General features: G+C 40.7%; 1 protein-coding gene across 2 annotated transcripts in view; it reads right to left on the reverse strand.

Annotated features, from left to right (window-relative positions):
- Astn2 (astrotactin 2) overlaps nt 1-26,200 on the reverse strand; it is a 968,023-nt gene that overhangs the window by 510,043 nt on the left and 431,780 nt on the right. The window contains exons 8-10 of one of the 2 annotated variants that reach the window (XM_059254463.1): nt 19,453-19,537; nt 18,367-18,441; nt 17,478-17,603 (exon numbers count right to left, since the gene is read on the reverse strand). In XM_059254463.1, coding sequence (XP_059110446.1) covers nt 17,478-17,603; nt 18,367-18,441; nt 19,453-19,537 — 286 coding nt within the window. Of the gene's footprint in view, nt 1-17,477; nt 17,616-18,366; nt 18,442-19,452; nt 19,538-26,200 lie in introns of both variants that reach the window. The other variant, XM_059254462.1, reaches the window with a different exon arrangement.

The following is a 26,200-nucleotide window of genomic DNA, read 5'->3' on the forward strand; positions in this document are numbered from 1 at the left end:
GAAATCATCTATGAAGGGTACATATGTATTGATGGTTAGCATGTAGAAACTGTCACCATAACTCAGAGCTTAGCAGCACGCATGGCCAAGCATACCCACTGTGAATTTTGCAAGCTCTGACTGGGGGGTCCTTCTCTTGTAAACCTTCAGTGGGAAAGGTTAAAAGGAGAAAAGATCATCCCACTTAGAAGAGGGCAAGAAAAAGGACCTGAAGGCTGAGGACTAGAACAGAAGAGATGGAGCAGGGGGCTTGCTCCTCAGCTGAATGAAGACAAATGGGCAGCGAGTTCTGGAGAATGCATCCTTTCTCTGGAACACTTGCCTCTCCATCAGGGCCCAGCCACGGCCTGTCATGCGGGAGTGGCGCTTTTGTGCTTCTGCAGGCTGTGCTCTTGTTGCCATAGTGATGGGGCCATAAGTCATGTCTGCTGCTGCTGTACAGAGGCGTTGTGATTTATGCCAGCCCAGCTGGGATTGTAAACTTTTTTTTAATGTTCAAAATCCGTCATAGTAAAGGAGGGTAGAGAGTCTTAGACTCATTTTAAAGGGGGTGAGGTTGTTGTTAGACCTTGATTTTCTCTCTGCCAGTGATGTTTCCACATAGAACAATGGAGCCTACATCTGCAGAGCTTTTTTCTGACACGGCAGCCGTAGGACTTTGAAACACCTGGGGCCGATGCTCAACCCTAAAGCTAGGCTGCTGCTGCTTTCCCCAGAACAACCCTTTGTCCTCTCTCTAAGTTGCCTTCAAGCACTGTTTTCCTTATGCTTATATTTGTGGCTAGCAATCAACTCTAGGTTTAATGGAAAAGACTCAAAAGAAAAAAGAGCTTGTATTTTAAAGGACATCTCAATTTTTCATCTGTCTAAGGGGGACAGTATACTTTCTTCTAAGGCAGGGCTTTTCAACATTGGAATCTTTGACATTTGAAGTTAGGTTACTTGTTTTTAGAGTATGGATTTCCTTTGTCCTGTGGGATGTCTAGAAGTATGCCCATCTTATATCCACTGGGTGCCAATAGCACCCTGTAAGTTGTGAACAAAAGAAATGCTTCCAGAGGCTACCAAATTTCCCTAGGGGTGTGTCCAAACTATCCCTTCTAAACTCTTACAGGTGAGAGGCTTCTCTTTTTGACATATGATATTTTCAGCTTTTATGGGCATTAAGATATTTCCCCTGTAGCTTGAGTTTTCCTGCCTGGCCCACAGTCAGGGCAAATCTCTGTCACCTGCCAGTCCCACAGCCGTCAGACCCAACCAAGTAAACACAGAGACTTATATTGGTTACAAACTGTATGGCCGTGGCAGGCTTCTTGCTAACTGTTCTTATAGCTTAAATTAATCCTTTTCCATTAATCTATACCTTGCCACATGGCTCGTGGCTTACCGGCATCTTCACATGCTGTTTCTCATTATGGTGGCTGGCAGTGTCTCTCTGACTCAGCCTTCCACTTCCCAGCTTTATTCTCCTCCTTGTCCCGCCTACACTTCCTGCCTAGCCAATGGCCAATCAGTGTTTTATTTATTGACTAATTAGCAACACATTTGCCATACAGAACATCCCACAGCACTCCCCCAAAGGGCTGGAGTGATGGTTCAACTGTTAAGAGCACTTGTTGTTCTTGCAGAGGATCGGGGCTCAATTCCCAGTACCTATATGGTGATCCACTACTATTTGTATGTCTAGTTCCAAGAGATCCAGAGTCTTCTGATCTATGTAAGCAATAGACATGCACATGGTGCACATACATACATGCAGGCAAAACATTCATACACATACAATACACTACAATAAATGAATCTATAAAAGTGTTAAAAATATATTTGCCCAAGACTATGTCTTTGTGTAATATGTGGGGTCATTCATCTCCCAAGGTGTTTCCTATTATGTTTTATAGGTATTGAGTTCACCCTGCTGGATGGACACTATCATTGGTGAGTCAGCCAAGCATCCCAGCACCAGAATCTCAGTATGAATGCAGATTCAGGGCATAGACCTTCCCAGGCAGCTCCATCTCAATGCAATGAACACCATCTTGCTATACCTAGGACATGATAGCAGGGTTGTGAAGACACCCTAAAGAGGTATAGTGAGCAGGATGTATACTATGGGGCCATGGATTCTGCTACAGAAACATTGAAGCCAGGACTTAATTGAGATGAGTGGCACGGTGCAATAGATCTGGCTGGAAAGGTGCTTCATAGTCTCACCCAAACCATTATCTTCTCTTTTCTCTTGGTCCTCTTTAAAGGTATAGCAAATACATATGATATAAAATTTCCCTATCTTAATTATTAAATGTAAAGTTCAGGGGTATCAAGTATGCATTGTGCAACTAGCACTGCCATCTTTTACTAGAAGGCTTTTTATCTCACAAAATGAAACTTTTTTCTGTGCCGTACACAGAACACAAACAACTCTCCATTCTCCTCGCTCTACAGCCCTTAGCAACCACCATTATTTGTTTCTGAGACTTTGCTTCTCTGAATTCTTCATAGAAGTGGAATATTCAACAGTTACACTTTTATAATTGCTTATTTTACTTAATATAATGTCCTTAGGCCATTCATATTACAGCACATGTCATAATGTCCTTCCATTTTCCATTTTCAGGGCAAATAATATTCCATTATATTTTTATAACACATTTTTAATTACCTATGTATATGCTGACAGACACTTGAGATGCTTCCATATTTAACTATTGCAAATAACATTGCCATGAATCTTACATTCCTTTCTGAAGGACTTTTGAGTTGTACTTCAACTTGTCAGTTATCACGTACAATGCACATAAAAACTTGGGAGAACACAAAGAATATGCGTTAAAATTCCCACTAAAAGGGTCCAGGAAAAACCTAACAAGGGCTCTGATGCAGAATCTTATTTAGGCCAAACAGTTACAAAACAGTAATAATAATGACCAATGGTTCATGCAAAACATTGTCCATCATCTCACTTGATGCTCAACTAGAATCCTACAGTCATCTCCATTTTGAAAGTGTGGAAACTGAGGCAGAAAGATAAAGGAAATACATTCACTGTTGTCTAGATAGTGTGTGGCAGAGCTTGGGCACCAGCATGGTAGATGTTAAAGGGTGAGCTATGTCTGGGTATAGACTGAAATGGCTAGATTGCAGTGCTAGTCTAGACTAGGGGTGACCTGAGTCAACAACCATAGACATACAGGAATACTTCTGTTCATTATTCACAGCATTCAAGGAAAAGCTGGATTGCCATATCCTTTCTTTTATTACTACATATCCTTTTTGGTCCTTCCTTATCCTCCTTTGCCCTTTGTAGATGATACTGGAGATGTGTTCAATTGGTATGAGATCAGCACTGGAATACCCAAGCAGGGTGTTCTATGCAAATAATTCTGGATGCCCATAAGGACATGGAGAATTGTGAAAACTTGGGTGCATAAAATGTGGAGTTCAGCAGCTGGCTAAGTGAAGAAAGTCCAGCTCCCACTTTTACTTTCCTCTAGTTATGTGTGTACCTTGAAAGAGGCCCCAGAAATTTGATCCCACTTTTCTGATAATTGGTTTAACTTGCATAGACCCTAAACCTTGAAGGATTGTTGTGGCATTGCTTGAAGTATGTCTCAAGGAATGCAGACACCTAACCTGTTCCTAGTGGATCAATGGCAGGGAGGGTACAGCATGTGGGATTTACTTCCAAGGATTCTTGATGTCCATTAACACATCAATACCTATGGGAAAGCTTCTGTCTGAAACATGGGCATAACTACTTCAATTATAGCAATAGGATTTTTCAAATTAAGGATTATTTCTCCTTTTGATTTTACCATTTGCCCCAAAGTGCTGCTGTTATATGGAATCCCCTGAGCAAATGTAGCCTACTGTGCTACAGTAAACACTGTGAAGCAGATTATTTGTATACAGAGGGATCAGGTGATAATTGGATGTAATACAAGAGTATCTTCAGAACAATATCTGTTGATAATATAAGAACATCTTCCCCACAGTATTGAAATTACTTCATCTAACTAGAGTCATCAAATGCTTTGGACCCTTTCTCTGAGCTGCTTATGGTGTTTTGAATGGTTAAGATTCAACCTATGACCTTTAGTAACACACAGACTACCAGGTGGAAATAGAGAAGTGTCCTTGTCTATAGTTAAGTGCAATCAGTGCACTGTTCCCTAATTTAGGAAGAAATACTCTGACAAGATTAATGAAACAACCATGGGCTATGACTTCAGTAGATGCCAGGTGACAAATTCACAAAAGCTGGTCTGAAACAGTGACCGTGCTGCAAGCCTAGTGGATGAGGACAAAGGGGGCAATGTGACTGTCTTGCCAAGGGGCAGCGACTGGAGAATGTGAGGATATAGGGGAGTGCTTGGCATGTAGAGGTGGCATCCAGGCTTTGGATTGAAATGTGTGTCATCTTACATCAGTGGTTCTCAAACTTCCTAATACTGCAACCCCTTAGTACAGTTCCTCGTGTTGTGAGGACCCCCAGACATAAAATTATTTCCATTGGTACTTCATAACTCTAATTTGCTATGGTTATGAAATATAACTATCTGACATGCAGATGGTTTTAAGTGACCCCTGTGAAAGGATCATTCGACCCCCAAAGGGGTCACAACCCACAGGCTGAGAGTTACTGTCATATATTGTTTGGACATTTATTTTGAAGCATTTGGAATTGAGGGATGTCAAGGCGATTCTAAGGACAGAACAAGAATGGTTCAAACTGTACAGAGGTTGTGTATGACTTGTTGATGGAGAGAGGAGGGATTGAAGACAAGGATGCTATTTAAGAAACTGTAAGCCAAGGATGTCAGTGAAGATAGAGGAGTACAGATATTTGGAGTACAGGAATACAGATGGATCTCTTCTGTGTGCCCTGACAGACTCACCCTCAGCTCAGCCTTCCCCTGACCTGGACCTCACAGTGCTGGACCACCTCATCGACTTCTTCATCTGGTTTTCCACTGGGTTTACTTCTCCCCTTGAGTGGGGGGGGGGATTTCTCAGCACTTTTCATGCAAGGTTGCAGTGAGTTGTTTGTGTCCCTTACTGACTGTACCATTGCTATGTTCTAGTACCATTGCTCTACTTTGGCCCATTACTACCTGTGGCTGACTCAGTAACAGACTTAATCACACCAGATTATATTTCCTTTGTTGGTTCTTTAGAACTTTCCTCAAACTCTGGGAAAACATGCTTCCAATTTGATAACACAATCTGTCTGCTGCTATGTTTCTCTTTGATATTGTTTTCTTCTGTTGGTGAAAGAAAATAAGTCAAGTCTATTCATTGAAATGCTTGGATCCTTCTGGCCAAATGGTGTGATGTGTTCTAGCTGTCTGTCTGTCTGTCTGTGTCTCTCTATACCTCCATTCCTCTCTGTCCCTCCTTCCCCCACCCCCATTTTCTCTCTTCTCTCTGTTTCTCTCTGTCTTTGTCTCTGTCTCTGTGTGTGTGTGCATGTGTGTGTGTGTGTGTGTGTGTGTGTGTGTGTGTGTGTGTTTGTGTGTTGCAAGGAAGCACTTACACAGGAAGCCTCGACTCTGCTACAAGCCAGAAATTTATCTCAGGGAATATATTAGCACCAAGATGAGATTTTGCCAAATATGTCCTCTAAGATCACAGATCAATAAAAAACACTGGATAAGACAATTCTACTGTTAATTCATCTTTAACATCTCCATCTATATGGCTGTCTTTTCTTTGTGTCTCAGAAACCAATAATCTTTCTTCATTTGACAGAGGAACAGCATCATAAAGTCATGAGACAGAAAATTAGAAGGACCCACTTTAAGTCTTTAAATCTTCTCAACATAAGATTTGAGGTAGTGCTTACCTATTTATTTGAGTTGGCATGTTGGAAGTCTCATATCAATCATCTCTGATTTAGTACAACCTATAGGATAGACTAATAACAAGATACTAGGAAGAATTTGGGAGATGTGAGATGAAATGGTTGTCTCCTTGATTCTTTCTTTGCCCATGTCTGTACTTGGTGGTCCTGTCACTTAATGATGGGTGACTAAGCCAAGGGCACTCAGACCAATAATATTCCTTCCCCGGAATTCTACAAAATCCAAATCTTGGAAACAAAGCATTATTCCTTGGTGTCAAGAAGCATATATCTTTAATGATACATGAGAATCACCACCACTCCCCTGCAAGATGGAAGGGAGCAGGGATTAGAAAGGCATGAGTTACATAGTCTGAGAAAATGAAGCTATCATAATAGAAAAATGAAGAAGGAAAGACAGAATCTTAGTATGTTCTAATCTCCATCTCATCTCTGTTGTGAGCTGTTCTCTCATCTTTCCCAGGACAGCATTCCAATATAAGTCTCACTGAAGTCATTCAATCCAGGTTGTTTTTCCCTGAGACTAAAGTCATCCTTATTTACACCAAGCAGAAAAATGCTCTGCAGGGAGAGAGGTCCTCTAGCATGATGGAGGGAACACAGATCTTAAGTCCGAAGTCTTCACTTCAGCTCCAGTGCTTTCCCTCACCAACTGCCCTGCTTGAGCCCTAGAATGTTAACTTCCCTATCTGTGAAACAGGAGATTAACACTAGGCTTGCAGCCTGGGGAGAAGGCTCAGTCAAGAAAGTGCTTATCATGCACGCAAGATGACCCAAGATGACCCGAGTTAGATACCTAGCACCCACATCAAAGAAACACACTAACAACCAGGTGCAGCAGCCCATTCTTGTAATCCCAGTGCCAGGGAAAAAGAGACAAGAGGATCCCTGAGGCTCATTCATCCACCAGACTGGCTGACTCAGTGAGCTACACATTCAATAAGATACCATTTTCCCCAAAAATAAGATGGAGAGTGACTAAGGAAGACATCTGACATTGGCCTCTTTTCTCCCCTTGTGCATTCACAGACAATAAAGAGATCGGCTTGGCATTAGGCAATGGCTGTAAGCGTACCTCAAACTCAGGGATCTTCTTCTCACCACCAGCTCAGTGTACTTGCCACAAATACTTTCATGTCTGTCTCTCTTTTTAATTTGAAGGTGTGGAGACTTGCAGCAGCCTCACAAGTCCCATTTGAAAAGTATTTAACTTCTAATGCAGATATAACAAGTCATTTCTCAGTTTCACTGTAGCTGCAAAGCCGTCTATAATTCAACATCAAATATTTATTATTACATTTATTAAAATTTTAATAATTTAGCATTTCCTGTATGTAAGATAGACGCTTAGCTAACTGGTTCCCCTTTATCCAACCTAGGTCACTTCAATATTTATATTCTAAAGTCTCCATTTGAGTTTCATTTAGCAGAGGCTGTGTCTTGAGCCCTCCACCTGGGCTGCCCGTTGGTGCATGGTACAGCTTCCCCTGTGGCAAAGACTAACAGAAATCCCATGCTGCGCAGTATTTGAAGAGATTTACAGAGCCTGGGCAGAAACTCATCCTAATAGACTTCACTTTTATTATGATCGCTAAACTAAAATGGGAAAAATATATATGTCTCCAGGCTCACTGGCTGAATGACAGGAAGCGGAAAAGGAGGAGGACAGAGGAGAGAGTTGATCCATGTGGTAGCAAGTGTGGCAGTCAATACACTAATGCTTGTCAAAAGGGCTTTATCTTCCAAAACATAGGAGGAATGTGGTGATACCAGGCAAATCCTGATGCCAAATTCCATGAACCAAGCTAACTGTCAAAGGGACTCTTAATTTACTTACAATCTCTTTTCTCATTTATATCTTATTTTATATTTGCAGAAATGGTGCATGCCTTCAGTTAGAGAGATAGCACGAGGAATTGAGTTTGGCCCTGCAGTATTCAAACAAACAAACAAACAAACAAATCCCAAACAAATAACAACCCCCAACCAAAAACTAAAACACCAGGTATAGTGATGAGTGCAGATATATGGGGCCCACTGTCCAGCAAGTTTAACCTACTCAGCAAGAAGTAGGCTACTGAGAGACTTTGTCTTAAAAACAAGATATGGTTTCTGAGGAACGGCACTCTACATCATTCTCTAGCCTCCACAGCCATGCACATACACGTACATTTACATCTCCACACACATGTGTACCTGCATACACAAACATGTATGCCTACACATATACACAAAATTTAAAAAATATAAATTAAGAAAGATCACTTTCCCTCAGTGACCAAATAAATGGTAAGTAAAGACAGAGGGGGTAAGCCAGTAACCCCCTCCCTCTGTCTTACTGAGACTTTCCTATGCATCCACAGCAACCAGCATGAAGTACCTCACAGTCTAGGTTCAAATACTGACTTACTACTCAAGTTATATTGTGTAGAGAAACCAACTTAAATCATTGGTTTCCCCACTGAAAAATAAACAGTAACTACATCATTAGTTGGAAGGAGTCAAAATTTGTACTTATAAAAAGGGATCTTGCCGGGCGGTGGTGGCGCACGCCTTTAATCCCAGCACTCGGGAGGCAGAGCCAGGCGGATCTCTGTGAGTTCGAGGCCAGCCTGGTCTCCAAAGCGAGTTCCAGGAAAGGCGCAAAACTACACAGAGAAACCCTGTCTTGAAAAACCAAAAAAAAAAAAAAAAAAAAAAAAAAAAAAAAAAAAAAAGGGAATCTAGACAGTTCCAGAGACAGAGCTGGTCATTATCCTTTACAAGTATGCAACTAAGAATTTAAACATGTTGTTCACATCTCAGGAACGTCCAAAGACAGAACTGTGATTATCATTCCCATTTACAGATTAAGAAACCGAGGTTAAGAAGGTTTGCATAACTTGGTGGAGGTTAGCTAGCAAGAGGTAGAGCTGGAATTTGAATCTAAACAGTTTGTCACCAGGGATTGTTCTATATACTCTAATCTTGGGGTTTTAAACTCATGATTTCACTGCTTATTAAAGATCTCTTGCCCTTTGGGGAAAGCATGTTTTTAGAACTGGTAAGGAAAGAGTAAGGGGTGGGAGGAGTCTGACAGTTTGAGATTGTGTTTCAGAGGTCAAAACCCGGCTCCCCTACAAAAGCCTCTTACTGTTATGTGTGGAAACAGAAATGCACTTCTAACTTGTCTACCAACACATGCTTATAAACATACTTTCTCTAATAAAGTCTGATGAGGTCAAGGGGCTGCAAATGAAAATCTCGGTGTCAGGTATGGGATCCCTCCCTATGAGTGAGAGTCAGGGAGGTCCAGAAGCATCAAAAACAGCACATTTCACTTTCAGTGAAAGAGAGAAATCCATCTCAAGCTGATCAGGAAATTTTCTATCTGCTGACTAGCTTTCCAGTGTCATAAGGTGCTGTTCAACTCACAGGAGAGAGAAGACATGAATAGTCTGAACCATTGATGGACCCTGAATGCTACACTACCAACCTGCTAGGTAAGCTGTACCCATTGATGCAATAAAAGCATGGTGGTTACAGGGTAACCAACTACTTTCTGATTGGATTTGAGACATAGTCCAGAGGAGGGATTTCATGTAACATAATGCAAACCTGGTCAAATGCCCATGTCTGGGAAGTCCTGAACTCTGGGGGGTGGAGGCACCTACTGTCATTGTTTTGCTAAATGGCCATTCTGTGAAACTGACTTCTCCATATTTATGTTTATACCCATAGAGTTGTGCTGCTGCTCTTTACCTTGGTTGGAGAAACTCCTTTTTTTGCACTGTGTACTGATTGACACAAGATTCATAAGTGTGCAAAGTGCTGAGAGTAAGTGACTTTAAAGGCTCGGTCATTGATGGGTCATCTATATGAACTTCTCCCAACCAAGTTTCAAGAAACATGGAAGAGAGGGAGAATGAGTGTAAGAACCAGAGATTGAGGAGAAAAGCCAATGAAATGATATACTCAGAACATTTGTGGCTACCTGCACAAGCCTTGCACAAGCTCCTGCCAGTCAATTCTCCAGAATGGATGGAGGGGTGTGTTCTGAGACTCCACCCATAGCTGAGGCATTATTGGCAGTTGATGGATGCTGAAGGAGGAAAACTCACTTTTATTTGGGGTGTGGTCTTTCATAGGCTGCTATTGGCAGCCCTAATTGGACACAATGTGCTATTAATTATGTTAAAGGAAGACATGAAGTTTAGAAGGAGTCATGCTAGGGCAGTGGTTCTCAACCTTCCTAATGCTGTAGTCCTTTAATACAGTTCCTCATGTTGTGGTGACCCCAATCATAAAATTATTTTTGTTGCTACTTAGTACCTGTACTTTTGCTATTGTTATGAATCGTAATATAAATATCTAATATGCAGATGGTCTTAGGTGACCCCTGTAAGGATCATTCAACCCAGAGAGGTCAAGACCCAGAGTTTGGGAGCTACTGTGTTAGGGGGTCCTAGAGGGAACTGGAGGAAAGTAGTGGGGTGGATATAGTCAAAGTGCATTGCGAAATATATGAAACCTTCAAAGAATAAAATACTAATATCAAGGAAAAGAATGAAAGTCGGCTACCAATTCATTTCCACTAAAAGAGAGGTTTCTTGACTATCAAATGATATCAGCCCTGTGTCAAGAGCTGTCCCATAAGAACATATTGACTGGATCCCTCCAAATTTGCAGGGTCATGTTCTGACCTATGACACTCCTCAATGTCTTGACCTCCTATGCTTTTTTCTTGATAACATATTTAGTATTACCAACTATTTTAGTTGGGTACAAAGAAATGGGTTTCAGGATGGTATTTTCATATGTATGTATCACGGTACCTTGCTCATATTTGCTCCCAGACCCTTCCACACTTCTTCCACCAAAAGGATAGATAGATGATAGATGCATACATACATAGATACATGCATACATATATACACAGATAAATATTCCTTTCACTCACTGAACACCAACTGCACATACTGTGACATGCAAGCCCCTCTACACACATCATGTACCCTAACAATCATCAAATGAATGGAGCAAATTAGCTTCTTCTTTCTGGATTTTCACTTGCAAGTTCAGAACAGAGAACTGACTTGATCTAAGTTGTGGAGTGAGAACTCACATTCTGCTCTCTTTGAGGTCACAGTTTATGCCTTCCCCACTTTCCTTGCTAGTCTTTACAGTTTTTGAGCTTAGCATGCTTTTTACCACCCAGCATGTGTATGTTGAAGATTTCACCTTAGCCTACATGGCTCACATTTGCAGAACATACTGCCTGACTAGCACTGCCTCTAGTCCATGTGGTCCACGCTTGGTAAAGAGAGAAGGGAGAAAATAGCATAGATGTTCTATCTGTAGTATTCTCCCAGAGTCATGCATCCTTTTCTGCTCCACTGCAGTCAGACCAAAGTGAAAGCCCCAGCCTCAGGCAACATACTTTGTTCATGGGTTTGAAACCTGTGGGGTTTTTTTTTGTTGTTGTTTTGTTTTGTTTTATTTTTTTTTTGTCCCACATCTATACTGCGTATTCTGAGTTTTCCCTGGGGACTATACTACTTGTAATCACAATGTATGTAGTTAAGTCCTTTAACACTTTGGTTTAGAGATTGAGTTTGTGATTCAGGACAAGGTAAATAGAGCAGTCTGCCCCTTCAAGCATTGATCTGAAACACTGGCTAATATCCCACGATTAGACGAACAGAGGCATCAGAGCCTACAGATGGGAAGCACGGGCTCAAAAGGGCCTGGTTCCAGGATTCAAATTCTGATTTGACATTTACTGGCTGTGGCCTTGGGCAACTGACGTGAATTATCTGAGCTACATGTGCTGTTGTTAGTGCTGCAGAGTGACAGGCATACTGGAGTATTGAGAGGTAGATATCACTTTACTCTGGCAATGAGTCAGTCTCAGGTTATAAGACTAGGTTTGACCACAACTGTGTGCACAAGAAAGAAGTCAATCCAGAAGAAAAATGGAAAGGAAGGATAAAAAGAGATAGGAGTAATGCACCACAGTAACATTTGCAAATATATTAGCCCACCATGCCAGGAGGTAAGGGCACCCTAGAGTGTCCAAGCCCTTCTACATTTTATTTTCTAGATAAGCAGGGTAATTTTCTTTTTTGTTTCATTTCCTAGTACACTTGGACTCAAACTTCAGAGAGTGAATCATCCAAGAGCCTGTTCCATTAAATTGCTGGGCTAATCTCCAGAATATCTGATTCAGTAGGTGCTGTTTCCTGTGTTCCTTATAGATAATCACACAAACTGGGTGGCTAGAAATATAACCAGAAGCCTTGAATCAGTATCCTTGGGCTGAAATCAAGGTCATCCTTCTTATGGAGGTGTTGTGTGCATGTGTGTGTGTGTGTGTGTGTGTGTGTGTGTGTGTGTGTGTGTGTGTGTAAAATCTTGCTTTAATGTTCCCTAGCTTCTGTTGGCTATTGGCTTTCCTTGGCTCATGACTGTAACACATCAACATCATACTCCTTCACATTGTCTCTTCCATGTGTATCAAATATACTCTGCTTCTCTCTTACAAAAGCATTAGCTGTGGTGTTCTCAACTCCTACCCATAAACCAGGAAAACCAGACTATGTTAGAGTCTTAATAACATTTAAAAAAGGTTTTTATAAAAACAAATAATATTTACGATGATTAAGCATTAGGACCTCATATGTTTGGGTGTCATTGTCAATCTGTCATAGATACAGTGTGAGAATCTGCATTTCTAACAGGTTTCCTGGTAAGTTTGGACCAATGGGTGACAGAGTGACATCCTGCATACTTGTCTTAGAGATTCACGTCTATGAAAACCACCTTTTAACCCTAGATGTATCTGACCACATTTAGCTTTGTATTTTCTTTCTGCCTGGAAATTTCCCTCTTTTTTGAATACCACAAAGTACTTGGTTTTTTTTTTCCTTTTTTTTTTTTTTTTTTTTTTGTGTGTGTGTGTGTGTGTGTGTGTGTGTGTGTGTGTGTGTTGTGTGGCTTCTGTCTCATCTAGTACATTGAGATTCTTGTCTTATATGTTGTATCTCTACTACACAGCCCTCCACATAATATGTGTTCAATAAATTCTCAGGGCTTGGAATTGAAAGGGCAAAAGAACAAGAAGAAATTCTTAATTCTATTCAGAAAGAATTCAGTGTGAAAGCGATCACCAAGTGTGCAATGTTAGCTTGCATTCCGCTATCCCATTATTCTTTCAACATTGTTCAGGAATTAACAGCACTTCACTATTTCATTTTCATTGATTGAGATCATAGAAAAATCACCAAGGAGCTCCAAATGCTGGGCTTTGTGGATGATTATTATTCTAACTACAATAGCTATTCTCACATTTCTCTTATAAGAAGATCCAGCTCTAAGAGAAATTGTGAAGAAGGCCCAGTGTGCAGCAAGAAGTGCTGTTTGCCATGCTTCCCTCTCCACAAGGAACTTTTATTTCCTTTTTCAAGTCAGTCTCTTGTTCCATGTTCCTTGCTAAGCCATGAGACTCCTGAAAGCAGAAGTAAGCCTTATTCATGTCTGTAACCCTAGGGTGCTGGCACTGTGCCTGGCACACAAGAGGCACCAGGTAAAGGCAGTTTGTATCCTTCTAAAGAACTGAAAGGAATTCATATGAAATTTAGCTCCCCCACCTTTGTAGCTGGTATGATTAGTGTCTCCAGTATTGAAACTCATTCCCAGCAGCTTCGTGCTGAGGCAGGCTAGAGAATAGGAGGCCTCCAGGGAAGAGTTCTCTTCTTTTGCCCCTTTACCCCTCTGACTTGAAAGTTTTTTTCTTCCACCATTATATTTAATGGCCAATGTTCTTTCTATCTTCTGAAAACAACTTATTCTTTCCTTTCCACCTCTCAAAGCATCCTCTGACTACCCACATGTGACTCTTCATTTATTCAATAAAGAGACTCATGTCCATAAAGCCACAGGCCTGGCAAACCACAGGAGACTGCCCATATTCATTTAAATTCTGTGACACAAAGATTAGCATAAACTCTCAGCACCAAGACACTGTTGATTTAAAGATGCATCCTCAATTAGAGCCATCCTTTTTACAGGGGAAAGAGAAAAAAACTAAGAAAAGCAAGAGGAGAAAATCCATTGTGCTATCATCGTAAGCATGATAATCGATGTCTTTAGAGGACTAACCATTGTCAAGTTCAGCGCTTTACTTGTATTATTAGACCATTTAATCTTCTCTCCTTTATTGTGCAATATAAAAACACAACACAACAGAAACCACAACAAAAAAACAAAACAAAACAAAAATCTATCTCCAATGTCCTCAAGCATAAACATAAATACAAAAAAAACCTCACATGCAAGTATTTGATGAGGGAAGGTGTGAACTGGGGTGGTTCAGCTGAGCTCCGAGCTTTGTAACTTTAAACACTTTAATCAAAATTAAAGATTCTCACAGAAATTGTGTAATTTCATGAATATTCAGAAAAAAATGTTTAGAAAGGCATAGCTAAGATGAAAATACCAAACTTCATCAGCACCACATAAGCCCTCCAACCTTCCCTTAGTCCTTAACCCTCTATCACCCAAAGTAATACCAAAGCTTTTACAAACTAGTAAATTTCATAGTATAAATCATTTTAAGAGCATGTATACTCTTTTGTGTCTGGATTCTGTGGCTCAATACTATTATACACATAAGTTTTTGTTACACATATACTTAGTGTGTCTGTACATCTAACATGAGTAGACACTGCTTGACTGATTACCACAGTGGTCATGCTAATTGTTTTAGTTAGAGTTTCTATTGCTGTGAAGAGACACCTTGACCACAGCAGCTCCTATAAAAGAAAACATATTTAATTGGACTAGCTTCAAGTTTCAGAGGTTTAGTGCATTATCACCATGATGGGACATGGTGGCATGCAGGCAGACATGGTGCTGGAGAAGGAGCTTAGAGTTCTACATCTTGATCTGCAGGCAACAGGAAGAGTCTTTGTGCTACACTGGGTGTAGCTGAAGCATAGGAAACCTCAAAACCTGTCTCTACTTCCTCGAACAAAGAAATGTGTCAACATTTCCTCCAAGTCCATACCTACTCCAACAAAGCCACACCTCCTAATAGGGCCACTCCCTATGGGGGCCATTTTCTTTCAAACCACCACACTAATTTGCACTCCTGTGATAAGTACATAAAAACTTTAAATTGTTTCTTAGGATGGCCATATTTTGTTAATACTAGTTGTATTAAATTTAGCTACCACATGGGTCACAGCTCTTCTGACTGATTGTGAGAGGGTCCATACTTCTGCCCAAATTTACCCCATACTTGGATTCCCAGTCCAAACTTGCAGTGCACCTTCTAGCCACTCCTGCAATCTCACTGTAATGTGCACCTCTGCCTCCCTTTGGCTTCAATTGCCACAGTCTTCATTCTAATCGCTTTGCTGTGATTCTATGTCAGCAATATTGGTTATCTGTAATTATGATCTATTATTTATTAATTTCTAACATATTACTTGAACCTGACGGGAACTTATTAATTCTTTAAATACTCATGATTTGCTTGCCTGGGCAATGCCATGTCAAACAAGGTTTATTAATGTAGCTTAGAAAACTCCACCAACTTAGTACAAATCACTTCACATGGAAGACTATAATCTTTATGCACCCTTGCTGAGTAAAGGCCCAAACTTAGCTTCATTGCTATCTAGTAAGAACACAATCTGGGCTTTAAGTTCCTTTTTTTTTTTTTTCCCCCGCTTGTTTAATGTTTATAAATGAAGTGAAAATAGCTGCATAGCTACATGGGATGATGGTACAAAGATAAAATGCAATCGCATCAGTAAAGAATCTAGTACATAGGGTACTATCACATCACTGGGTTTGAGCTATTATTCTTATACTTGATGAGGAAGGCCTGCTGTCTTCATTTTACAGACAAAGAAATGGAAACTTACAAAGTTAGACTTGGCTGTATCATATTGCTTCCACATGGTGGAAATGGAGTTCTCATTCAGCCCTTGCAACTCCACAGCAAGTGGTCATTAGCATCTGACACATACATCTTCACTAAAATCCCAAATTGCAACTAGCTCTGTGGAAAGCTAGCAGAGTGCCTTTCAAGGGATTTTAGCTGAGGTCATTAGAGCGCCTTGAGAGTAGTTCTATTAGATGTAGCTTGTTCTACCTTTGCAGTATGGAACACCCAGAGACTTTAACAAGCTTCCCTTAAGTTTCATCTACTTCAATTCTTATATAAAAACATCGCAATGATGGAAATCTTGATGAATCAGTTTGTATGTACAAAAATATGTTTGTTCTTTAGTTTTTCATTATTTGTCACTGCATTTTACAAATGCTATACATTTACTGTCTAAATTAATTTTTTAATTTCTTTAAAATTTTCAATTATGTGTGCATATGTGTTGGCATATGTACATGAGTACAGGTGCCTCTGGAGTCCATAGAGGATGTTGGATATTCTGAGTCTGTAGTTACAGATAGCTAGTTGTGAACCACCTAATGTGGATGCTTAGAACTGAAAATGGGCCCTCTGGAAGATCAACAAACATTCTTAACTGCTGAGTCATCACTTCAGCACCAATATTATATCATTTTTGGAAAGACGATTGTTGTGAAAAATATTAATGGCCCAGAAAAGCAGTTAGTCTCATTCTTCCATATGAAATGTAGCAGATGCTGAGAGCTGCTTCTCAGTGAGTTCTCAGAAGACAACATACACACGTCGACAACATTTCCATTCATAACGAACCTGTGACAATTGTTGAGTGGTAGGACTATAGTCACAGGTAGTCATCAGTGTCAAGTTTTAATTTTGGTTTCCACATCAGTAAGTGGTGTGCAAGCTGCTTTCATAATTAATTCTAGAATTCAGTTATGGTGACATCATAATTTCTAGAATGTTTTCTTTAATTATATTAGAGACAGGGAAGTAAGTCTCTACTAGAAAAATCCAGACTTGTACTAGGATCAGATCTAAGGCCCTTGACTTAATGAAATCAATAAACGTTTAGTAGATGTCCAATATGCACTAGGAACTGGGGATTACAGAGCTAAGTAAGTTATTTTCTTTGACCTTGAGAAGTGTACCACATAATAGGACAGCATAATATATAAGCCATTAATTAGAAGAAAGCAGAACAAGTCTACAAGGAAATTGGTTGTGAGGATCAAAACATGGAAGAAGAGATGCAGTCACATTTATTTCATGAGTGAAGATCAAGGGGACTTGACACTTGTGGATTTCCTAAAAGTCATTCTCACAATAGAAAACAGCCCATCCTTCAAACTTGCATGACTCTCCAACGTACAGCTAATTAAGGATGATCGTATGATAAGCTCATCCATAATAAATCTCACAGTGAGTGAGGTGCTATATCAGCCTCTGATAGTTTTTTTTTTTTAAATTAAAATCTCAGAAGGAGAGCAATGATGGTAAAGTGTAAGCCAGTGTAGCACAGCAACAGACGGTATATGTAAGACTTAAGAGCAGATGGATTTGACAACATTCTTTACATGTACTAGGCCTCTATCAACATTACTGAACTCTTCCCTTTACAAGGATGCCTGTGACGCTGAAGCAGAATGACGTCCATGACTGCAGTCAGTCCTCTACACAGGGTCTTAAAGATGACTTCCCTACCTGACATCTGCAGGGTCTTCTGTGACGAGCACATCAGTCTTGCAGGAGGCCAGGGGGTTGATGGACAGCTCCACCGGTGGAACCACAAAGCTTTTGCTGACCGGAAGCCAGAGGCCTTGGCCCAAGCTGAAAGTAGACCTGCAATGTAAGAGTTTCCATTGGGGAACTCCCCGGGAAGCAAAGAGTAAAAAGAAAAAGGGGGGCCTCTCCCCCTCCCTTATAGGGCATTTTCTCATTTTTCCACCCACCTGAGTACTCTCTAGTCCCCAAAGCACAGTGTTATCTAGATTTACTCAAATTGAGACGCTTGTCTCTTAAGTTTATTCATCATTTGGCCGTTGCATTGCTTTGTGTTGCTTGTTATCTTTGCATGAGTAATGAGTGGACACTGTGAAGACAGGGACTATTGTAGCTCTGCTTTCCACCGGTCCTGATGCCCAGCAGGAGTTCCATAAAAAGTCAGAAGGAGCAGTCTGGCACAGAGGGTGAGAGCACAGACTCTAAATCAATTCAAATCAACATCTTATTCCCTGGTCTGCTACTTAATTCACTGTGTGCCTTTATCTGCTTAAATATTGAAGTTTTCCACACAATTTCATAGAGGTAGCAGAGGTAATGGGAAGAGTCCGAGGTTATAGAATATTTTTTTTAAGAGGGTAGACTGAATAATCAGCAATGCCTCTTCTAGTCCAAGGACCTGAGTCTATAAGGCTAGAAGCCAGACAAACAGGAACCAGATTCCCATAGCAACCCAGGCCATGATGCTGCACAGTGCCAATAAGAGTTCTTTTCTACTCAGGATCAACACTCTTAAGACTGCACAAACACACACACTGTCTAACCTCTCTCCTTTCCCGAGCATCATACCCCAATAAGACTGTCAACTCACCTGAGAATCTTTTCAGGGGCCTGCTCTCCTGTCACCAGATCATAGCCCCTCTCCAGTGTTGTGTAAGGCCAAGGTCTGAGGAGATAATGGAGCAAATGGAAGACAAGAAGACAAGACATGGTATTAGTCCAAAGCAAGGGGGAGCCACACTGTTCAACAGAAGTCACATTCCATAGAAGTAATAACTGGATGTGATTTTCTACATTTTAAAGGAATTTCTTCACATCACAGAAGGTTTGAACACTTTTGTTAAGCTCACTTGTCCATTCCTGAGTTCATATCGGAAAACCCAATTCCTCCTCAGCATACTTTATTATTTCCTGCTTGGGTGTATGAATGAAGTGCCAGTGCTTGTTCTCTGGAATTTTCATCAATCATGTACCTCCAGTACTGAAGTGTGTGTGAAATGGCTTTCACTTTTCACTGGGCTGTGTGTGTGTGTGTGTGTGTGTGTGTGTGTGTGTGTGTGTGTGCAGTGTGGTTTTGATTTATATTTAAAATAACATTTTATCATTGGAGAATCTCTTACAATGTATTTTGATAATATTCAACTCATCTAATCTGCACTCCTACCTCCCCACCCACCCAACTTCATGTTCTCTTTCTGTTTCGCCTTTTCAAACCCATCAAGTTCAATTTGTGTTGACCAAATACTCTTGGCTATAAGGCCTTCCCTAGAGAGTGATTGATCTACCAAGGGTCACCCCTTTTAAGACAATTACTAGAAACTATCAAAATGCTGTTATCTCCTTAGTTATGGGTGGGACTTCACACCCACTTCTCCCCACTCTCTGCTGGGGTTTTGTCTTGCTTGAGCATGCTCAGGGCTTGTGCAAGCTGTCATAATCCCTGTGAGTTCATATGTGCATCTGTTCCCTTGTGTCTGAAGAACACCTTCTACTTGTCCAGTACCTCTGCTTCTTACAATCTTCCTAGCCCCTCTTCTGAAGCCTTTGGGAGAGGTTTGGTACAGATGTTCCATTTAGGGTTGAGCACTCTGCAGTCTCTTATTTTCTGCAGATTCTAGAGCAGGAGGTAAGGGAATGGGTGCACTACTTCCCAGCCTTGAGATCCTGTGTCACTCACCCTTCGCTTTGCCCCCAGTCACTGCGAACACACAGATGTCTGTGAACTGGGTCAGGGGCGTAGCCTTCATGACAACTGCACTCCCCTGTAATCAAAAGGAAACAAATGTTGTGATACATTGCCTCTGCATATATGCTGTTTCTTGGTTCCCTTGTTTTCCTGAGAGGTTTAGAAAGGTCTCGTGAAAAAAAGGGTGCTGCACCCACTGACTGTTGTGGGTAACACAGGGTTTATGCATTTGTTCATTTGTCTCCTCAGCTACTTATCTTCCATCCAATACATTTTGGACACATTTAACTGTGGTGATATTTTAATTGTGCTGAAATGTGATTTTATTTGTATGTTAATAAATAAAGTTTGCCTGGAGATGAGAGGTCATATAGCGATGTTACATAGCCATAAACAATAGTCAGGCAGTGGTAGCACATGCCCTTAATCCAATCACATGGCAGGCAGAGTCTCTGTGTGGTCAAAATCACAGCCAAGTGTGGTGACATGAGCATTTAATCCCAATACCAACTATAGAGACCTGGAGGTCTGTATAGACAGGCAGTGATGAGGAAGTCATGTGGCTGGGCTTAGAGTCAATGAGAAGGCAGAACAGGAAGGCAATAAAAACACAAGTTAGATGGGAAGAAACTCTCTCTGGGGAAGCGACGGCAGCAAGGTGATAAGATAAGGTAGTCATGGCTCTTCGCTAGTTCTCTGATCTCTTTGGCTATTACCTCTGTATTTGGCTCTGTGTTTCTTATTTAATAAGACTGTTTAGAAATTCGTCTATATTTAACCAAGCTCTCAGCTCTACACTAGAGACACAAAGGCAAAAGTTGTAACTCAGTGATTATGGGGCTCCCAATTTGATAAGGAAATAGAAAGTAGCTAGATAGTGACAGAGGGCCTATTTTCTAATAAATAAATAAATAAATAAATAAATAAATAAATAAATAAATAAATAAACAGTATATATAAATAAATGTTTATATATTATGATAGTGAATATGTATTTTACAAGCATAATCAGAAAATTAAATATTTTCCAGTGGGATAAGCCAGCCTTGTCCATCAACACATAAGCCTCGGTCAAATGACAACTCCTTCAAGAAATTTTTGATTTCCTCTTTTGGAAAGGTGTTTTGACTCCAGTTTACCTGTCTTCACCTCTCCACTGTGATCTCCTTTTCAGTCTCTTTCTCTGCTCCTGTCTTGTTCCTTATGTCTTGTGTGCTTCCTTCCTTCTATCTATCTACCCTTTACTCTGCCCATTTGTTTTCTTCACTGGCCTTGTCTGTTGGCAGCTGCATGAGTGCCTCCTAGCAGTCCACACTGTGTAAGTATCTCCTTGTGCTGGCCGAGTTCATTTCAGCATGCCTTGTCTCTCCATTTCCAAAGTTCAGACTTCTGTAACAGTTTTCAGAAAGTTCCCTATGATAACTGCTCAGTGTATTTCAGAAGGTGTGAAGTTTTAAAGTTAAATTAGCTATTTTCCACCAAAGGTATACTTGTGAAATGTTGACAGATGCTGCTCTAAAAATAGATTCTCTAAAAAATAAATTTGGGGGATACAGTGCTCTCCGTGGAGTGATTCTCCATGGGGATGATACACACAACTTCCCTCAAACTTTACTTTGAGAAACTTGCAGGGCTGGGGTTTGAGCTCAGTGGTAGGGCACTTGCTTGAAGTTCTATCACCAGTACTTACTCTGAAAAAGTATTGGGACAATTTTGGTGGTCTGACAATGTGTGGAATCATCATTCTGTGAAATACTCCTGGGCAACTTTTTTAGAAACCACTCGACTTAGCTGGATGCCTAGAAGAGAGTCAGCCCCAGCACTCAATGATATGAGGCCCAGTGAACAACTAAGCATCAGCTATGTTGGATAAACTTCCTGGTTATTATTAATGAAGGCCAAGTGCCTTCATTCCCATCTTTTGGTGAATCAGAACAATTCTAGTTGGCCTGACTGAAACTTTTCACAACATAGTGAGGGATATGTATTATTCAACGTGGAAGATTTAAGGACTTCTCAATTTTATCCTTTAATTTTTCTTGTATTTCATTTTGAATCTCTTTAAAAATTAAAAAAGAACACGACAGACACTCAGAAATCACGTTCTAGAGTTGAGGACCCTGGCAAGAGTCCACATATCAACTCCAGCTAGATTTATTTCAAGCTGACCTCAAGAAAAATAAGGCCTCCTGTCATCCTTGCTTCAGTGAAGAAGGTTATGAGTCTCTGAGTCAATATGCTAATAAGCTCAAGCTATTTGAAATAGGAATTGTGAATTAAGTACTTAATTTTTGACATCGATTTATTTATTGTGGGTGTGCATGCACACACATATGGGAGCTTCAAGTATGCCATGGCACAAAAGTGGAGGTCACAGAAAAAATTGTAAGAATCAACCAGTTCTTTTGCTCTACTACGAGGGCTTGAGGTATTGAAATCTGGTCATCATGGTTGAGGTAATCATCTATACCTTCTATACATCTTATGAATTAATGCTTTCTCAGCTTTGTGTAAACAAAGCAAAGACCATATAAGCAAGGCCAGTAAGGAGCAGGTTGAGTGAAATTATACTCACAACGACTTGTTTCAAGATGTTTATATTTACCCAGTAAGCCTCCTCTTGTCAACAAGGAACCAGGAGAGTTATACATTTGACCTTCCATAAAGCATTCTGAGAGAAACAGACAAACTTTTAATTCAATCTATGTATTAGAAAGTGTATTAATCTTTGTATGGCCAGCACTTTGCAAGTGTATGACAAATAGCCTGGGTTTCATAAATACTGGTCAAAATGAAATGGGAGTAAGAAGGAATATGGAGTCAGAGAATGAATGGGTCAGGGGTAAAATCTGAAATATTCAAAAGATTGTTGGAAGACAGAGGAGAAACAGAATAGAGAAATCTACTTTCCTCTCCCTGAGCATGTGGTAAATCATCAGGGTGCCTTCTTGCAGCCAGTAATGCTTCCTGTAAGCCTTCTTCCACCACCATGCCTGGGGTGGTCCACTGAGTGGGAGTGCTGTATGTGTGATCTAATGAACTGGTTCTTGCAGGAGGAAAGGGAAATTGACTCAAAAGACTGAGAGCCTTGAATTTGGATTGCAGTAATTTGCCAATGGGGGAGGGGAGGACTTGCTAATGATGTGTTAAAATGCAACAACCCCTTCATGAAATATTCACCACTTTAAACACGCCTAATATTAAAGATTAAAAGTCCTGGGATTTGTCCTCGAGACTCCCAGAACTGATTTATGATCTGCCAAAAGACACAGACCTCATGATTCATAAAGGGAGAGGTAAAATGGTTACTCCTAGCAAAGGAAGTCAGGCTATAATGAGTAAAAAGAAGGCTCCTTTGGTTTCTGTCTAGGCTACCAGTGATTCTCCAGGAAAGAGCATGTTCATTCACCCCTCCCATGTCTGTTTGGGAATATCTGTGACAGTGAGAAGTCTGTTCTGTTCTCTGAAAGGGCACTGCTATGTTTTTCTCTTTCTTCCTTGTGTGCTTACTGAACAAGTTTTCCTTGACTCAGATAAGTCATTAATTACTGTCACTCATGAAACAACAAATATGTATTTTGCAAATGAGAAGTATCCACCCTAGTGGCCCCCATAGGGCTGCTAGAGTATAGGAAGTAGACAGAAGGCAAAGCCCACAGGGCTGGGATCAGGCAGGCAGACCAGATTTCAGTATTCACTCTCTTCCTGTCTAGTTGTGTGACTAGAGAAGCAGGTCTGGGGAGAATCTGCTTTAACTCTTTGGTCTCAGTTTTCTCATCTATACACTGGAAACGAAATGACATTGATGTAACTATCTCACAGAGCAAATGAAGTAGTAAAGAGTAGAGGCTGCAGCTTTGGCCAAGAGGAGTTGATGGTCAGTCTGTTACTTTCCTCCTCTTTAGCTTTAATGCTAACATGGTCCCTGGTAGTGCCCGTATATTCTCTAGGGACACATGTATTTTCTTGCATGGACATTACTTTCTCCAGCTACAAAGCTGAGGGTTGGATTAAATATCCATCAATTCTCAACACCAACATTTAGCCATTTATTTGCCTTGCCTTTCTGAATCCCTAACCTCTGCTCTCTGGACAATTTGTTTTAGCCGTGGCTATGATCACTCTTAGTGGTGGGCTGGGTGTCTCCGGCAACATCTCCATCAATGCCATGGCTATTGGCTTTATTGACTCCTCTTTCCTATTTTACTGATTCAGCAAATTCTCCTCTATTTGCAACTAAGCGTTTCCTTCTTGTCAGATGAAAAGCTTCTGGCCTCTAGAAGTAAGGGTTATTAACCCCTTCCCAGGGTAAGTACTTTCCACACTCTGCCTCGGCTTGCCTAGGCTGTCAAGAATAGCTCTGCTGGGACACAGGTTAGCATGTTATTATGCTGATTGTGAATACCTGAACTCTATCATCACTGTGAACATTCCATACAGACGTAGTCCACCTCTCTTGTTAGGGCTGCATCCCAGCACCTAATGCACTGCCTCACCCATGGAAGCATTTGGGAAATAAGTGCTAAAGAGTGAAGAGACATAACTCACAAGTGGGATAGTCAGTTTCTTATTTGTCTATTGCCCACACTAACCTAAGTTTTTTCTTTCTTTCTGTGTTTCTTCCTTACTGCAGGGAGTTTTTATCAGTCACCTTGGATCACAATAAATGGACTAGTAACTGATGTAGGGTGGGTAACTGGCTTACTGAATTAATGGACAGAAGGAAGGAAGGAAGGAAGGAAGGAAGGAAGGAAGGAAGGAAGGAAGGAAGGAAGGACAGACTAAGGGACATATAAATATAATATGCATGAATTCAAGCTCATTTTTGAATAATGATGGAAAAAGCCTCCGCTCGTGTCAGGTGTTTGCCAGCAGAGCAGTCATTGTGAACATGAGCTGGGGAAATGTCCACAACAGAATTCTACTGCACATCTGAGCAGAAAAGCCCCCTAAAGATCCTGGAGTTCAGATCTTCCAACCTTCATTTTTCAGAAGAGGAAGCTAATATTCAGAAACTAAAGAGATTTTGTCAAATCTCCAGGCTAGTCTCTGGGGTAGCCAAGGTTAGAGCCAATGGCTCATGGCTACCAGAACCATTGGAACTCTTCAGGCGGCTTTGGTGGTATAATTCTTTAGTGCACATTGAAGCCATTTTAAGGGAACTTTTACTTTTTACTTTTACTTTTAACCTTTTTACTCCTCTGACATTTCTGACTTTCCTATAATGAGGATATTACATTTCCAAGCAAGTATTATAAAAAAGGTAAAATGAATTCAAAATATCCTTAAGCACATTAAAAACACACATTTGTATGTAGTTAATAACGCAGACCTAAAAAAATGTTTAATCTCTTCATTAAAGTGGTTCCCATAAGGGAATTCAATTAAGCAAATTTCCATCATGTTAGTTACTAAAACTTGGTATCGTTGGCTACAGATGAGCTTTGTTGGCCTTAAAATATTTACTCTTCTTATCTCTTAAGTCCTATTTATCCAGTTCTCACTTTTTATGTTGTATGCATTCTCTCTTCATAAACTCTTATTCAGAAACAACAGAAGCTTGTTCCTCATGAGCAAATCAGACTTATCCTTATCCAAAGCACTTCAAAGTAAACAGCCCTCTTCTGTTAATTACAGACGGCCAATGGACTGGAGAAGTAGTGGGGCTTGCAAACTCCTTGTTCTTGATTCAAATTCTGCATCTGATACTAGAAGTGCTATAAACAGGTCAAGTTGCTTCTCTCTCTGGGTCCCTTTCCTTACATATAATGAGACTGAGATCAAGTATCTGCTGGAAATTTCAAGAGATATACTTTAAAAGTCCTTAGTGCTATCTTTGGCACACTTCTTATTGCTGGTGAAACTGTTATATACCCTTGAGTTGTTACTGCTCCTGGATGGAAGAGGCCCATTTGGCATCTTGTTTTGGTAGAAGAAAAGGGTATTAAGAACAAAGTATGGCTTTTAAAAGTCAAAGACATTGTGGATTTCTGTTTTGTTTTTAATCTATAAGGGTTGGCCATGTCAAAAGAGACAGTCTCCATGACTCTTCTGCATCTTTCCAGAAGCCCTGGTACCTATCATCTTCTCTGTCTATGGCATCTCCTGTTGAAGGAGATACACTCAGATGCAGGGCATAGGCAGAAGGGTGATCTGCAGCCTTAAGGATGACACTGGATATATACAGTCTCTTTGCTCAGCCTAGCATTCTGGCTCCCATACTCCCTCCCTGTCATCCTCTTATGATTCCATTTTCACTTGCTCCCAGCTCAGTCATCACTTATCATCACAGGCCAGGGATGCTGCATGCTGTTCACTTTCCTATTTACGCTTTATGTCCCCGTTGCTTGGAAAGACAACTCCCTGGTCTCTCAGAGAATTGATCATGACATGCTTTTCTCTTATGACTGCAACGGGCCACCATGCCTCTGTAACCTATCCCAGAGTCAGGTACAGGAAAGAAGGATAGGGCAGGAACGGCATTACTGAGGGCCAGATTGTTTCATAGTGCAATGGAATATAGCTGACACATGTCATTGTAAGCTTCTTTGTTCTGCAATGTTGCCTGAGCCATCAAGGGAGGGAGAGTAACATAGATGTCCCATTTATGAAGGAGCCCTCCACAGATACTTGAAGAGGATCATTTGAGATGTTTTTGCAGACTCCAGGAAGCTTCTTACTCTAGGGATGTTACACAAAAGGTGTATGTATGTGTGTATGGATGCATGTGAGTATCTGT

Source organism: Peromyscus eremicus, chromosome 2, assembly GCF_949786415.1.
Source record: "Peromyscus eremicus chromosome 2, PerEre_H2_v1, whole genome shotgun sequence".
Taxonomy (NCBI): domain Eukaryota; kingdom Metazoa; phylum Chordata; class Mammalia; order Rodentia; family Cricetidae; genus Peromyscus; species Peromyscus eremicus.